Genomic DNA, 17,140 nt, shown 5'->3' on the forward strand with positions numbered 1-17,140 from the left:
AGTCCCTGTTGGCCTCCTAAATTCCTTCCGGGCGTCCCAGCTCTTCAGTCAAGGACCATTAACCTCTGCCCTTTGCGCATAGCAGGACGTGCCTAGAATGCCTCCACGTGCACATTCGCACACACTCACACATTCCCATCCACCCACTCCCCCCTCCAACATACTGCTGAAACTCCTTGTCTAGGAGGACTTCCCTCCCCCAGAGGGCACACCCCCGACAACCCCACTCGGACCCAGCCAGCTGTGTGCCTTGGCAAGAGACTTAACCACTCTGAGCCTTGGTTTCCTCATCTGTAAACTGAGGGCGACACTAGCACTTTCCGGAGGCTGCGAGCCCTGCAGGAGATCCATGTGAGTGCTTTCATACTATGCGCTTTCGTGATTGCTCCCTAGGCTCTGATGCCCAGCTTCCCAGCCCCACCGAGACTGGCAGGGAGGGAGGGGAGAGTCCGGGTAGAGCCACGTGAGTGAAGACCCTCGGGGAAGAAGGAGCCCGGCCCCTCTGGCATGTTTGATATACTTGGCGTATTCCAGAACTGAGCGAGGTGCAGCCAGGGTGAGTATGGACTTGGGGGACAGGGCGGATGGGTCAGAGAGCTGGCACGGGGTGGATCCTGCTGGGCCTTGAAGGCACAGGAAGGAGTCAGTGCTTTGTCTTGAGCATAGTGGGGGCTCCCAAACCTTTTCCCAGGGAGCTGACATAACCAGATCTACGTGGAGCCCCTCTCGGAGCTGGTGAGGACGGTGGATTGGAGAGGGCGGGCCAGGAAGCCAAGAGCTGAAGTCAGCCCTCCGGATGACAGGTGCTGCCAGCCTGAATTGGAGAGGCTCAGTGATTCAAACTACACTGGGGGCCCTGGCAATTGATGGGAGGCGGGGTGGACAGGAGAAGGAGGCATCTGGTAGGGCCGCTGGGGGGGGGGGTGTCAGTCACCGTCACTGAGACTGTGCGTGGGGGCCCCCTGCTGATTTTACTGTGTGATCTGGGGCAAGACACTGACCTCTCTGGCAACAGTCACAGCCAAATCCCAGGCCGTGTCAGAAGCACATGAGAACAGTGATTGAAAAAGCCCAGCAGCCGCCAGGCTCTCCCCCAAGTCGGATTCAGAGCCTCTTGCAGTCCTCCCTAGCTTTGGCGTCTTCCTCAGTGCCGGGCACACATCCACACACCTCCCCCGCACCGTCCACACACCATCCCCATGAGACACCCCTTCCGCGTGCCTCCTTCATATCATCCACATGCATCCCGGCCATTCGCTCACAAGCCACAGGTCGTGCCCGTGCCACCCACACCTGCCAGGTACCATCCACACACACCCACAAGCTTGCCATCTGGTGTGCGTAGCACCTCTCCCCACAGGAGAACCAGGCACCAGGCTAGGACCCCGAGGACATCTGCCCCGGCCCCAGGCCACCTCGTTCCCATGACAGTGCTCTCCCCACCACCCCCTCCCCCAGAGCCTGGCCAGCTGCTCACCTTTGCAGGTGCAACCCTCCCGGGTGATGGCCTGTCGGCAGATACCACAGGGCTTCACCTTCTTGAAGGTCTTCACCTTGAAGTGGTGAGTCTTGGGGGCCTCCAGATCCTCCGGCTGTGTGGGGGAGAGGCACAGTGATCAGGCCTGGGCAGAAGACCGGGGAAGGAGGCAGAGGGTACTAGGGGACAAGTGGGCAAGGACTGGGGAAAAGGAGAAGTGAGAGCCCCGTCAGGGGTGACAGGGCTGGGCCCATTTCTGGGAGGAGGTGCCCCAGGAAAGAGAAAGCTGAGTGTGACCCAGACTCCCACAATTAGGTGGGTCAGCCTACCGGGACACTGATTTTAAATGGATTGCTCAATACGGTTTTACACACGCACACCGCACAACCACACCCCGGGAGGCTGTCTCATGGCCGACCCGGTCAATAGCCCCCTAAGGTAAGTACTGTGGCGACTCCTTTCACCAAAGATGCATTTTGCCGGAGCTCTAAGCTTCACTGTGAGGTTTCTGTCACTCAGGATTAATCCTTGGGGTTTATCCACACAGTCGCATGGAGCAGCAGCACCTCATTTTCATCACCGTGTGTGATCACAGCTAATTCCTTTCCCTGTCCGTGTCCCCATGTCACCAATGTGCCACGTCCCTCCATTCTCTCTCACCCCCATCCCTACCACCTCCTGCCCCAGCCCGGGCTTCTTCCATCTTTATTTTTGGTTCTTTGCACTATGAAAATTAAATCTCCTTTTTATTTATTTTTTCACATTTATTTATTTTTGAGAGAGAGAAACAGAGGGTGAGTGGGGAAGGGGCAGAGGGAGAGGGAGACCCAGAATCCGAAGCAGGCTCCAGGCTCTGAGCTGTCAGCACAGAGCCCGACGTGGGGCTCAAACTCATGAACAGCTAGATCATAACCTGAGCTGAAGTCGGATGCTTAACCGAGTGAACCACCCAGGTGCCCCTTTATTTATTTATCTATTTATTTATTATTATTTATTTATTTATTTTTAAGTAGGTTCCACACCCAGCACGGAGCCCAACACAGGGCTTTAACTCACAACCCTGAGATCAAGACCAGAGCTAAAATCAAGAGTTGGATGTTTAACCAACTGAGCCACCCAGGCAGGCGCCCCTTAAACCTCCTTTTTAAAACGACAGCACCACACACATGCGATGAGAGGCAGGCTGACAGTCCAGCCTTCTCCATGTCCGACTGGCCGTGAGCCCCGAGCCAGTCACCAGCCGCCGCTGCCACAGGCCTCGGTTTCCTGCTCTGGATGGCACGAGGTTGGGCACCACACCCTCAAACTCTGACAGTCTGTCCTTTGTAACCACATATGGGAACACACTCTAAGCCACAAAACCCTGCACCCACACTGCCTAGGACCCCCTCCTCCCATCTGCAGCCCTCAGCCCAGGCCCAGGCTCAGGGAACTTCCCGTGGATGCCCTGGGAAGCCATCCCTGCCCACAGGCGCCATGCCTCTCCAAGGCCCCTCACCCTGGTGTCCAACCTGATGCATTTCCCGGCTTTGGCAGCAGGGGCCGGCAGAACACAGACATCGGCAGCTCCCTCACCCTGCGCAGGGCTCCCTGACACCCCTCTGCACACACATGGCCACACACAGAGACACAACCTATAGCAGACCCTGAAGTCCCAGGGGAGGGTTCTTCTCTTCAGGGTCCCCCTCCTTGTGCCCTGCTCCAGAGCCTCCAAGCACTGACACAGGGGCCAGAGGGGGCGACTTGTGTGTTCAGAGCATCCCGAAAGCTAGCAGGTCCAGGACTCCTCTCTGAAGACACTGCAGTGGTGAGTCCTGGGGGGCAGAGTGAGGCTGAGCCACGAGAGATGCAGAGAGAAAAAAACAGACAAAATGAGAGAGACACAGAAAGCCAGAGAGACAAAGAGGCAGAGAGATAGAGAGGGAAAGAGAGAGACAGAGACAGAAACTCAGAGTCGGAGAGACCGAGAGACAAAGATAAAGACAGAGAAACAGAGAAAGACAGAGAAAGACAACAGAGAGTCAGAGAGGAAGAAGACAGAGATAAGGCAGAGACAAAGGCAGAGATGAACAAGCACACATGGAGAATAAGAGAAATTAGATAGAAACACACAGAGACTGTAAAGGGAACCAGAGAATCAAAGGGGCAGACAGACAAAGGGACACAGGAGCCAGCTTGAATGGGCCCCCAAACTCTAACTCTGGGAAGACTTGAGCATCACAATACAGAACGATAGCAGTGGCCTAAATGAGCCCATGCTGATATGCAAAATACGTGAAAAAATTCACAGTGTGATGAGAAACGGAATACTTACAAATCTCAAAGCACCTCACCACACCACACTTTTATAAATTACAAAGGGAAAAAAGTCACTTTTCCCAGCAGACTCCACGTTAATCAAATGATCAAAGCGAACATCACCAGTAATGGGAAGACTGGAAATCGTGCACCATGGTGGACACACACTGAGAACAGAACATCACTTCTGCCACTTCCCTGCCAAAGAGACACAAGCTGAATCTAATCGTGAAGAAACATCAGGCCAACGCAAATCGAGGCACAGTCTACCAATTAAATGGCTTATAATCATCAAAAGTGACAAGGTCACAAAAGTCAAGGAAAGATGGAGGAGATTTCCAGACTGATGGAGTCTAAAGAGATAATGATTGCCAAAAGCAGTGGCTGATTCTGAACTGGATTTTTCCCATGCCCATAAAGGACATCAGTGGGACAACTGGCCACACTTCGGTGGGGTCTGAGGAGGACACAGTAGTCATGTATTGATGTCAGGTCCCGGACGTTGATGGCTGTGTTGGGTTATGTAGGAGAAAGTCCCTGTAGGAAAATCAGGAAAGCATTTAAGGGTGGCAGGGCATTGTGTCAGCAACTTACTTTCAAATAGCTCAAGGAAAAAGTTCTTTGCACTGTATCTGCAACTATCTCAAGTTTGAGACTGTCTCAAAATTCAAAGAGACAGGCAGCTAGAGATGGCAGGGAGGCAGGATGGGTCAGAGACAAAGCCCAGGGCAAAAGTAGCAAGGGCAGGGGGCAATGGAGCCAGAGTGGTGCCAGAAGCCCAGCAGTGCCCCCTAGTGGCTAAGCCCAGCAGCAGGGCCTGGGTTCTGATACTCCAGCATGCTGGGTCCTAGGAGCTGTGCTTCCAGCTTCTTCTGAGGATGGAGTCAGGACATGAGAGGGCACTGTCCTGCTCTGGACCTCATTCAGTTGTCCCCCAGCCCGCAAGGAGGATAGGTGAGCTCCCTCCATTCTGAGGTCTCACCTCCCCTGTTTTCCCATCTGAGCCCCTGGCTGGCAGCCTTCCAGACAATCTCTGTCATAGACATTCCAGGGAGGGGGCCCAGCCCAATGTCAGACGCAGCAGCACCCCCTGGGCTGGGGGGAGGAGCAGGAAGGGGACCCGGAGTTCAATTTAAGGCCTGTCTGGGGAGGCAGGCAGGAAGCCCTTAAGCCCAGTCTTTTCAGGCCTACTCTAGCCACCCCCTAAACCTGCCTCTCCCACCCCACTGAGTCAAGCAGGGCCCCCCATTCCGATTTATCCCCCAGACTTCTCCACCTACACCCCAAATTCAGCCCTTCCCGCAAAGCCGGCAGAAAGAGACCTTCTCCCCAAAGTACACTTGGAGCAGTGGAATCTCCCAAAAGAGGGTCCTGGCTGCCCAGTGAACAGATGGGGAACAGGCGGAGCCTTCCAGACTGACAAGCAACCGCCCAGACTTCTCCCTTGGGCCCTGGGCTTGCCTGCTCTGCCTGCCCAAACTCATAAATGTGAGTTTACAAAATCTCTCCCCACACAGGCTTGGAGAGCAGGAACAGGGTTTCAGATACACTCGGGGCCTCACTCGCGGCCTCTCTAAGCAGCCTGTGGGCGATGGCCCAGCACACTCCTGCCCCTCACCCCCACCCCATTCTGGCTCTCTGGCTCAAGGAGTGCTGGGATGGGAATCTCTAGGCTGGTGACCTTGAGAACATCAGTGACCTTCTCTGGTTCTCACAGGCCCCAGATAGAAGTGACGGGTTTGGACAAGATCCTCTGAGTATAGACAGAGCAGGGGAAACAATGGGCCCGTTTGAGATGAAGGGATTGGAGGAACGGAGGGCAGGACATGCTCATGGTGACACAGAGAGATGTCTCATGAGATATCACCCCTCTGTGAGAGTCTAGGGAACCCAGGTGGGAGTGAGGAGGCCAGCTTGGCCAACCCCAGGCAAGTGGCTCCAGGCTGTGACCTCCACTTTACAGTATCGGCTCACTGGCTATCCAATGGGTATCTGGCAGTTTTATTGAAAGGGTCACCCACAGAGGTATGAAGATTTCCCAGTTTGCTGGAGGAGAAAGTCTAGGATGGGTGAACCTTATGTCTTCAAATATCTGAAGGAGCTGTCACGATAAGAATGAACCAGACGTGATCTATGAAGTTACTGAAAACAAAACAAAACTCAGTGGGGGGCAGGCAGAAGTCACAAGGACACAAGATTAGACTCAAGGGGGTACGAGAACTTCCCAACGACCACATGTTAAAATCCAGACAAAGAAAAAACATGGGGGTCGGGTACCTTCACTGCCTTCCCCCAGAGTTACTCTGCAGATACAGGCAGAGGATGTGAACGAGCCCGTGAAGTGCAAAACTCTGTGCGGGGGTAACCACTTGTTGTGACAGTGCTCATCATTTTTCCTGACAGGTGGCAGACAGCCTCACAAAGCACTCCCCACCCTTCCTAGCTGGATTAGCTCCCAGAGGGCCTGGGGGAAACTAGGGGGACACAGAAGACACAACAGGAGCTCCCCGATCTCTCCAACACCCACTTCCCTCAAGAGCCAGAGCCCGGAAAAGGGAAGGGGTCCCAGCCCAGAAGTCATACTTCCCCACCCTCGGAGCCCAGAGCCCCCTGCCCCTGTGACAAGCCCACCCAGCATCAGAGAGCTTTCCTGGGCCTCAGGGGGATCCTCTCTTTCCCACCCTCCATTCAGCCAAGCCTGCCTGCCAGATACATCCCAGCCAGAGGGGCGGGGCACATCTGGCTGCGACAGATTTGGCGGGAGTCCTGGGTGGGAAAGGCTGATTGTTGGTTCCTCCCTGCCCCGTGGGGGCAGAGTGTGATGGGGTGGGGGTGGGGAGTGAAAGGGGATTGGCAGCCCTAGGGGTCCTCCAGCTCAGGAGTTCCTGCCCCCTCCAGAGAAACTTCCCCAGCCCTATCCCCACTAGGTTCCCTATGCCCTGAGGCTAGGAGCCCTGGAGGATGTGGCCAGAGGGCAGAAGTCTACGAGGCCAGTGAGCCTCAGGGAAGAGAGTCACCAAAAAGCAGGCCTAGGGCAGGCCTTGCCCTGCTTGCTGGCCACCCACCAGTCCACGTCTGGCAGTCTTGTGCTAGGCTGCCCGGCTGGCATCGGCTGTCATTTCTGTGGAGGAGACTCAGACTCCCCAAAGAGCCACAGGCTGGCATCTGGGAGACCCCGGTCACCTCAAGAGCAAACTTCCCCCAACCCCACTTCCCTTCACATACACACCAAAGTTCCTTACCCACCCACCACCACCTGCAATCTGCTAGCCAGCTAATGGCCTGACAGTGTTCTTGGTCGCCTGGGTGGAAAACTCTGAGTCACCCCCCAACTCCTGGCCCTCCACCCTCCAATCCAACCAGCTGCCAGACTCTGAATTTTGCTTCCTGAACACTCTCAGCACTCCTGTACTTTTTGATTCCAGGGCCGTTGCCCTATTGAAGGCCTTGTCACTTCAACCCATGGCTACCGCAACAGCCTTCTGGTCCCCTGACACCGGGCCCCTGCTCCTCACATAGCCTCCATGCAGCCTCTAAGGAGCACAGCTCTATGAGGTCACTGACGCCCCCACTCCCCCCAGAATGCTTCCATGCCTACCCATGAATCCAAGATGAAACCCGGACTCCCTCAAGCCAGCCAGGGAAGCAGCCTTGGTCCGTAAGCAGCCCACCCCACCATCTCAATCCCCACACCCCACTCCCCGACTCCCTGCCCTGCGTCCACCTCTGAGCCTCTGCTCTGCTGTTGCCTCCTCCCAAAATGCCCGTCCTCCCTTCTCAGCTGGCCAAGCTTCTAGGCTTCTGTCCTCATCCTGGAAGGCCTCATCCAAACCTCACCCCCTCAGGGAGATTTTCCCCATACCCTCCCCCACACACCACCGGCTCAGATTCAGTCTCTCCACTGCTGCCTTCTTTTGGTGTTTTGAAAAGCGTAAAAGCGCTGGAAAAGACGAGCTGGTGGCCGTGATTCACCGTTTGTTAATGATGTGCCACTTGGGTCCGCGCTCCCTCTCCGTCTCTGCCCCTACACAAGCCCCACTGATTCTCACACGCAGGAAGTTCCACACCAATGTGGTACTATTATCTAATATTGAATTCATATTCTCATTTCACCTTTTGCCCCATTAACATCCCTCAGAGCTGGGCCATTGGTTTTGTTTTTCTTTTGCACTCAGGATTCAGGCAGAGCCCTGTATTACATTTCGTTGCTAGGTTTCTTTCATCTTCTTTCATCTGGACCCATTACTCCTCCTTTTGATTTCCCTGTTTCGAAGACTCTATCTAGGCTCTTTGGCAGGAGGTCCCTCAGGTTCCTCAGGATTCAATTCAGGCTAAGCACCGCCCCCCACCCGCAACCCAGGTATCCCTTCCTCTCCTGGTTGTGTTTTCCTGGGGCTGCATCATAGGACTCTGTGCAATGTGACTGTCCCTCCCCTCCCTTGTTAGCTGGGTGGCCCCAGGCAAGTGTTTGAACCCCTGTCTGCCTCCCTTTAGTTAAATGGGCTGATAATAGTAACCACCCATAGCTTGTGAGACAATGCCTGAAAAGCCAAGGGAACAGCACCTGGCACATAGTAAATGCTCCCTAGGTATGGGCTACGTTTCACCTTGTCTGTCACTCCTGCGTGTGTATGCGTGTGTGTGTGTGTGTGCGCACATGTGCGTGCACGCTAGACTAGCTCCCCAGGTACACGTGTCTGCCGGTACTTCTGCTCCATGTCCCTCAGGTGCTGGAACAGTGTGATCCCTAAAGAAGGAGCGAATTGAATGGAGTTGATGCCTGGCCTCAGTTCCCCGTGTAATTGTACCCCACTGACCTGCCCTCGGGGAGAGGACACAGGTCACCCCCTTCACCAGCCACCGATCCAAGCTCAGAAGAAAGCTCTCTGACTGTGAGTAGCCCTGCATCTCTGCGGAGGGAGGAGGGCAGGGGGCGGCACTGACTGAGTTCCTCCCAGGTGACAGAGGAGCATGGGAGGCGTGGGAGCCCAGGACTCAGCCCCTGACTCGGTCCCCTGAGCTGAATGATCTCTCCCCTCAGCTGGCCTCTCTCTGCCCCGCTCGGCTCCTTCACAAACCACATCCCAACGCTCCTGATCAACAAGTCCCAGGTCCGTATTGGTGCCCACCCTTCCCGGGGTGGAAGGACACAGGGATGGGATAGTCTGAGCCACATTCATGGGCTGGTGCCACGGCAAGAGGCTGCCACGGAGTCCCTCACGGACCCCTCACAGTGACAATGAGGTGAGGAGCTTACTCCAGACACACAGGTAGGGCAGGATGGAACAAAGATTCGAATCCAGGTCTGACTGAGGCAAGGTCCCAAGTCCCTAGCCACCTCACTGCCATCATCTGTAACAGTGTGCCGCAAGTGGCCCGTCCTGGCCATCTCTAGGAGCCCTGACAGTCACATCGTCACTGCCCCTCTACCCAAAGGCCATATCCTGGCTAGTTGACCCTGTCCTATCCATCCACAACTATCTTCATTTGCTGTACTTGGACTTCTGAGCTCTCAGCTTCACCTCTGCATTAAAGGCCTCCCAAGAGGCCTTTCCTAACACCTCTGCCTCTGCCAATCCACGTTAAGTACCCCCTAACCTACACCCACAGCTTCCCTCTTGGCAACACCCATCTTATTGTAATCATCAGCCAAAGATCTGTAAGCTTCTTGAAGAAAGTGGAACCCCATCATCATCCATGAAATGGATGGACAGGCAGTGGGTGGGCAGGCAGGTGCCAACATGGCCCAATGGCCGGACGGTTTCTCCATCACACACGGTACTTCCCCAACACCAGCCCGTACCCCTCGCTGCTCGCCCCCAACCCCCTTTAACCAGAGCTCCAACACCCCTCACCCCGCACCGGCCCTCACCTTCCCTGTCCAGGAACACTGAACCCAGCTGCCATGTGGCCTTGGGCAAGCCACCTACCCTCTGTGGGTTCCCTTCACCATGGCTGGAAACTGGTACTTGTCGTCCCTGCCCTTCGTGCCTTACGGAATCACACTGAGGTTCAAACGAAATTGTTTAAGTCAAGGAACTGTACACAAGAAAGGCAGAGAGAGGCAAAATAACTTTTCTGACCACCACAGCTATCCAGTGGCAGAGTCAGGATTTGGACCCAGGCAGGCTGGCTCCAGAGGCGGTGTTCTGAGCATTGTGTGTGCTGTCTGCAGGGGAAGGCCTTGATTGTTCTCTGCCTTCACATCGTTCTCCTGGCCCCATTCACATCGACTCCACACACCCTACCCTGAAGGAGTGCCAGAGTGGAAAGCCCTTGATGGGGGGCCAGGAGACCCAGGTTCTAGTCCTGAGTCTAGCTTGCTGGGTGGCTTTGAAAACATGCCATCTTACGATAAGAGCTGACATTTCTTGAGCCCTGACTGTGTGAGAGACACTGTTCCAAATGTGTGGGTCTATTAGCTCATTTGAAATCTAACAACCCTATAGGTAGGTGGGGAAACTGAGGCACAGAGATGTAAAGCTACTTGTCTAAGGGCACACAGCCAGCAAGTAGCGAGGTCGGGATCAAGGCCAGGCACAGCACTTCCTTTGAACACTGCAGAAAGACAGTGAGGTACTTGTCTCTGACTTTGTGCCTCAAACGTCATTCCGAAAAGCTTTGCCCAAGGAGGGGTTTGTTTCAGACCCTGGTCAGTCTCATCCAGCCCAGCCTAGGTCCCAAACCCTGCTTATCAGGAGGCCCCGGGTGGGCACAGCCCTCACGGGCAAACAAAACTCCAGAGACAGCAAATTCAGGACCAGGAGGTCAGACTGGGGTCTATGTGGCAGAAACTGCACGCTGAGAACCTGAGGGCTCGTGAGGACCCTTCTGAAAAAAATATGTGCTTAGCACTGGGAAGAGCATCAACTCCAGAACAGAGAACGCTTCGTTGTCTGCAGCTGGAAATGGCCTCAGAAAATACTATCCACACTTCCGCGAGGTCCAGAAAAGTCGAGTGGCCAGCCAGAGGCCACGTGGCTTACTCAGGGCAGGGCAGGGCCTGGGCGCCCTCGCCACTCCCCGCCGCGGCCTTGTGTCTCTTTCAGCCCCACCACGCTTGAGGCGTTCCTTCCAGTTCCAGAGGATAGAGTGGCTCTAACTCAATCGGCATAGCACCAAAAAGCCTCAATTAATGGGCATGTATTATTTTCTAAATAAACCATACTCGGATATGTAGAAACAAACGGGAGCATTTGATGAGAGAATCGAGTCATGCAGATTATGTAGCTCTGCCCCTCACCTAATAAAGTGATATTTGTTTCATTCCTAGAGCTTGTGAAAACTATACCCTGCAGATACGTTGCTTCTTGGATGAAACATCTGTAGCTATCCCTGTCCGGGAACATGTGCACACATAGACAATCATGCACTCACACTAGGGCACAAGACATCTCTTCCAGACCATGCCTCAGTTTACTTTCCTAAGCTGCAGACCCAGCTAGTTCTTGGCCCCAGGCCCTGGGCAGTCGGGAGCCTCAGAGGTGGGGTCCCGGCCCACAACAGCCATCCCAGGTAGATCCTCCCCGCACATGAGATCTGGGATACAGGGGATCCCACGAGCCAAGGTTTCCGAGAGGGGGAAGGGCCAGCATCTACTGAGCACCTACTGTGTGCCTGGGTACCTGATCTTTTGACATACATTACCTCTGTGCTCATCCCAGCTATACAAGGTGTGTTTTATTATTCCCACTTTACAGATCAGGAAACTGAGACTCACAAAGGGAACTGTTTTACCCAAGGCTGCCCATCTAGCAAGTAATAGAACTAAGATTTTAACTGAGGCCTGTCTAGTATCAGAGTCCACGCATTTCCCACCGCCAGGTGCCTTTCAAGGCAGAAGCAGCCCCCCTGGCAAGGTCTCCAGGGCTTCTGTGCCCCATCTCCATAACTGGTGCCATCTACCCCTCCATTCCCTGCCGGAAACACACACCCCAGTCCCACCAAGGCCCACCCAGAAGAGAGGAAGTTTGCCGGTACAACTACCCGTGCAGCTGTGGGGGAGGGGGGAGACAACAGCCTGGACACGGCCAGAACAGGGCTCTCGGTCCAGTCCACACTTCCCCAGACTGCAGCCCACCCTGGCAACGGCCACCCCCTCTGCCCAGCCCACTCCCTCAGCTCTTCCCCATCCCGTAGACGAGTGCCCATTGGGCTGTCCCATAGGGCCAGGAGGGACAGGGCTGGGAAGGCACCAGGAGAGGGGGCAGGGGAGGGGCTTAGAGGCACCAAAGTCGCAGCGCCCGTACCTCCCTTTGGTCAACAGCACCTTCTCCCAACTCTTAGAAAGGACAGTAAGATCCATAGGGCACACATGCCTACCTCTCTGCAATGCCCCTTTACCATCTTCATTTCACCCACGGGGAAACTGAGGCTTGTCAGGATGAAGGACTTTCCCCACGACCTCTGAGCAGGGGTGGCCCTTCCTCCATCCACAGCAGCCTATCATCCCTGGAAGTCTAACTGCCCTCTGTCCCCCCTGCAGGGCTCCCCCACTGCCCACCTCAGTCCTCAGCACTGTAAGCTCATCTGAGGGAAGCCGGAAGACCTTAGAGAGATGAACTTGGCCAAAGCTCCCATTTTACCGATGTCAACATCAGCCCGGCAAACCACAGATGCATCCCGTGTGCAGGATGTTCCAGGCACCCTCAGTCTACTATTCAGACCCACGCCTGCCCCAGAGCCCCACACTCCACCCAAAGCCCCTCATCCCAGCCCCGTCTCCCACCCTTCCCCCCTCTGTCCCAAGTACACCTGGCTACCCAAGTCTGATGTCCCACGGTTGTCCTCAGACTGAGCTTGCCTAGGGCCTGGCCAGAACAGGGAAAAGGGCAGGAAAGGCCACATCTGGATCCGGGTCTAAAGCTCCCTCCCCCAAAACCAGTCATCACTCTCTTTGAGACGACATGAACCTCAGCCGGGGATGGCTTCCCCGCCCTCCTGACCCCTGTGCATGCCTTCGCCCAGCCCAGACAGCCAAGTAGCCCCTCTAGGGAAGGGGTATCCTGCCCCTGCCCTCACCCCTCTTGCAACTGCCGGGACTCTCCCAGCCCCCATCTCTCCCACGAGGCTTTTAACCTCATCATGTGCCCCCCCCCCCCCAGCCCTGCCTGCCCACACCTCAGCACCCTCACCTCAACCCACACCTTCCTCCACCGGGGAGGAGGACGAGGCAGGGGTTTCCTCCCCTGGGCAGGAGGGGAGGGGCGGCAGGGTGTCTGTAAGGATGGGAGGCCTAGAGAGGAAGGGATGGCAGCGGGTAGAGGCTGAAAGTCAGTGGAGAAGGGACAGAAGTGATGGAATCCCAGCAGAATTCTTTGCAGCCAGGCTTTCCCAGGTTACATTTGCTAGGTCAGTGTCTCCTGTTCCCTGGGCCCCTAGCACAGCCACCTTCTCCAGTTTGGGCTGAGCGACCCAGGGGGTGAAGAATTTCCCCCCCACCCCTCCCCAAGATGGCAGGGGGTGGGGGCGGCAGGCAGGAGAGGCCCCCAAAAGAAACAAACTTCTTGTTCTCTCTTCTACTTGCAGCTCCTGCACTCAAGTGGAGGCCAGAGAGGTAGAGATAGAGAGGGTGTGCCAACCACGAGAACCAGGGCCTAGGCCCTGTTGATGGGGAAGGACTACGGCTGAGGGCCTGCCCAAGTCAGTCTGTCCTTCTGTCAGTTAGAGGCAGAGAGGCCCTCCGCCCTCACCACCAACCTCCATTCCCCCCCAAAGACCCGACCACCACTGGCTCTCAGCCTAAGGATAAGACCGGGGGTGGGGGGTACAACCTCCTAGCTAAAGCAGCCAGACCTACCCAGAGCATGCAGGACAGACAGATCCACGTCATCTTTGGTGGGTCCCGTCGCTCGGGCCAAGCCCGGAGCCTGCACACGGCCCCCCTGAGCTCACAGCCTTCACGGAGCAGGCAGAAGGCAGCTCTGAGAATGAGGCCGCTGCTCCTCCAGCCAGCATCTGTCGGGCCTCTCGCCCTCCCTCCCTTCCTCCTCCTCCCCCCACTCCACCCCCTTGTCCCAGCCTCCAGTCTCCTCCCTCCTTCCAGGCTCCGCTGGTGGCTGGTGGCTGGTGGCGTTGGGGGTCAGAAGCCCTGCTTTGCAGGGGGTGTGAAGGAGACGGGGCAAAGGGACAGCTACTGGAGACAGCCCCCCCACAAGCCATCACCGTCCGCCCTGCACTCCCCACACACACACCTCCAGACATACAACCCCGGTGAGCCACCAAAAATTCCTCCACCTTCTGATCTGATGCCGGTGGCCTGGAGTCTGCTGTCCTCACTGCGGAGCCCCCCTCCCCACCCCCAGACCACTGATGAACAGACAGACACAGTCTGTATATCCTGGGGTTCCCTGGCCCCATCCCATCTCTGGGTACAGATGCACGTTCTCCCGCCCTGGGAACGCACATTTATTCGCACACACTCAGCCTTAACACAGGCCTTAACACAAGAGAAACCAGGCCAGAGACTGTGGGAGAATGGCCCTGCCTCCAGGCTGTGGATTTCATTCCAATTTTTTTCCTACTTCTTTTTTTTCCCTTCTTTCTTTCTTTTCTCCAAACATCTGTCCCAGCCCTTCCTGCCCTTCCTAAAGGGAGCCCCGCTCCAGGCTCCTGCAAGAGTCTGTTTTTCTTGACTGTACCCTGGGCCAACATTTGGTTTGCATTTCCCCACTTCCTCCTCCACCTCCCTGGCTCCCCCTCCCTGGGCCTTTCACCTCCCACCATTCCACCCGCCTACTTCTCCCCCACAGTGTCCCCCTTCCTGGCCAGCCCTCCCCTCCCCCCACCTTAGCTCGGGGCAATAGTTTGGGGTCCAGAGAGGGGTAAAAAGTAGGGTACAGAATCTAAGTGTATTCCCAGGGAGCACTGCAGGCGAATCCAGCAAAATCTGCTCAGGCTCTCATTGTCTGGATCCACCCCCCCACCACCCCCCACCTTTCCCCCAAAGACTTTCCTCTTTGAGCTCTGGCCGAGGCTGGACCAAGTGAGAGTGGGTGGGGCTGGTGAATCACCCATTCTGCTTTTTGGAGCCTTCCAGGGGAGGGAAAGAGGGCTCAGCCCCACCCCCTTCTGAAGACACACACATCAGGACACAGAGTCCAACTCACATAAACACTCAAAATGCCGAGCACAGGGCCCCACCCAGAGCACTCTGAGACCATTTTCCTGGATTGAGTAACCTGGCAAAAAAGTCCTCTTGCTTGAGCTCCTATGCACATGCACGAGTGCGCTGTATACACCCCCGGCCACATGTACAAAGGGTTACAAATTCCCGGCCTCGCTCCCCCCCTCACCCAAGAGCATGCCCTTGCCACTCTCTGTCAGCACCACACACAGTGCATCCCCAGGGGTCAGTCTCTACAACCGGCCTCTCCCCTCAGCCGGACCTGCCCAACAGGTATGCTGACTCCCAGCCCACAGTCCAGCCAAGACATTTACCTGGGAAACTCCAAAAAGAGAGGGAAACGTTCACATTTCCTCTGGGGAAAGGCTGCCACACACAGAAACATGGGTTGTGCACTGCACAAGGGACTGACATTCTTATCGTTTGGTGTTCTAAGAAGTCAGGGGAGGACACTGAAGTAAGGTGTCTGATTCTGGTCCTTCCTGGAGCAGGTGCCTAAGTCTTTGTTCTGCTCAGGGGGATGGGGTGAGGAATCAGGAGTCCCTGCTCCTCCTGCTCCAAGTGCTTCTGCAGAGCTACTGAGCTGCAAAAGGTTTTGCCCCCACACTGCATGCCCTGCAGTGTCATAATACCCTTCAGCCCCCTCACCCCAGCCACCTCCCTACCAAGCCCCTTGGGGGTGTCCACAGACAGAAACTCCTGCAGACCCTCCCACCCTCTGCTGACCCAAGCGTAGGGGCAAGCAAGGAGGAGTGGTTTGCAGGAGGCCTCTCTGAGCGCCTGGAGCCCACCCCCCCCCCCAACCACCACCACCAGCCCTGCCAGCCTTCCCACCACTTCAAGGGCTCAGCCGGCCACGTCCTGACACCCCAGTACCCACGCCCACCCGTCCCCCCTGCCTGCTCCCACCGCCCTCTCCTGCTGGCGTCACTAGAAAATGTGCCTCCCAGCAGCTATCACAGAAGTTCTGAGAAATTACCTTGCAGCTTCCCAGAAATGCTGGAAAACAAAACTGAGGACCAAGTCACAGTGACAGCAATTTGTCTGCCTCCCACAAAGCCCAAAGGGGCCCTGCAGCCTCTAGGCCAGCGCCTTCCCCAGTCCTCCCCAGCTGGGACTAAAAACAGGTGGGAAGGGCCTTAGTGCCGCAGGTCCCCTTGGAAGAACCCTCCCCCAGAAGGCTCCCATCTCTCTTTTCCAAGCCTCTGGGGGTCTGTTCCTGTATCTTAACCTCTCACTGTTGGGAAGTCCTTCCTGCTACCTAACCACCATCCAGCTGGTTTAATGTTAAACTCTGCCACCTGAGGTGTCTTTAACTCTGCAACGACCCCCTGTTTGGGGCTCGTTACCCATTATTCATCCTGCACAGCCTGGCGCTCCCTCCCCCACCCACGCAAGGGGAGAGCTCCTTGGGCAAGGACATGTCCTGTGCTTTATATCCCCAGAGTCTGGCATACAGCAGGTACCAGACCTGATTAAAGAATGAATGCGTCAATCTGTCAATCAATGGGTCCTAACCTATTTTCCTACAGTTAGCATCTAACTTCCCAATCCTTCCCTCTCTCCCCCTCTGGCCCCCTTGAAAAGGCCTTGGGCAGTCCAGCCTGCACACCTTTGCACATGCCCACGATACCCACCCATCTTCAGTACCGTCTCTTCCTACCACCCCCTCCCTTGCCTCTGAGCTCTCTCAGGCTGCAGACTCTCAGGAGGCCAGAACACTCGTGCTCACTCTGGGGTTCCCCGCCTCGAGCTTGCACCAGGGTCTTGTCTGCAGCAGACATCAGGTACACGCCAGCGGACCGGCTGGATTTTCCAGACTGGGATCCCAGAAGCCTCAGAACCTGCCACCGCCCTGTGCCACACCACCCCACTGCCTCCCCACTGCTGTGGCCTGGTTTGTGTTCCACTCGTCTCCCCCACCTGCACGCAGAGCACTTCCTGCTAGTGGGTCTCCAGATCCAGACCCAGCAGTCAACGGAAGAAACAGTTCTGCAGGCTCTAGGGCCGGCGCCGGTCGGAGGTGAACTTAGCTGACGCGGAGGGATGGGTGAGTGAGGACAGGAATGAAGCTAAAAAGGGCTTTATAAGCCTGACACTCTCCCACCCTCAGTTGCCTCACCTGCAAAACGGCCGAGCTGATGGCCTCCAAGGCCCCTTCCAGCTGCGCCTTTTTTTTTTTTATTTTTTTTTTTCAACGTTTATTTTTATTTTTGGGACAGACAGAGACAGAGCATGAA

General features: G+C 55.9%; 1 protein-coding gene across 9 annotated transcripts in view; it reads right to left on the reverse strand.

The window, feature by feature from the left end:
- The window catches only part of TNS1 (tensin 1), a 225,789-nt gene that overhangs the window by 180,449 nt on the left and 28,200 nt on the right, over positions 1–17,140 (reverse strand). For 8 of the 9 annotated variants that reach the window (XM_086719592.1, XM_086719590.1, XM_086719591.1 and 5 more), the window contains exon 2: positions 1,478–1,592. In XM_086719592.1, the coding sequence (XP_086575718.1) occupies positions 1,478–1,592 (115 nt within the window). Of the gene's footprint in view, positions 1–1,477; positions 1,593–13,574; positions 13,719–17,140 lie in introns of those variants that run through there. The other variant, XM_086719593.1, reaches the window with a different exon arrangement.

Source organism: Puma concolor, chromosome C1, assembly GCF_028749965.1.
Source record: "Puma concolor isolate L17-30 chromosome C1, mPumCon1.1.hap2, whole genome shotgun sequence".
NCBI classification, from domain to species: domain Eukaryota; kingdom Metazoa; phylum Chordata; class Mammalia; order Carnivora; family Felidae; genus Puma; species Puma concolor.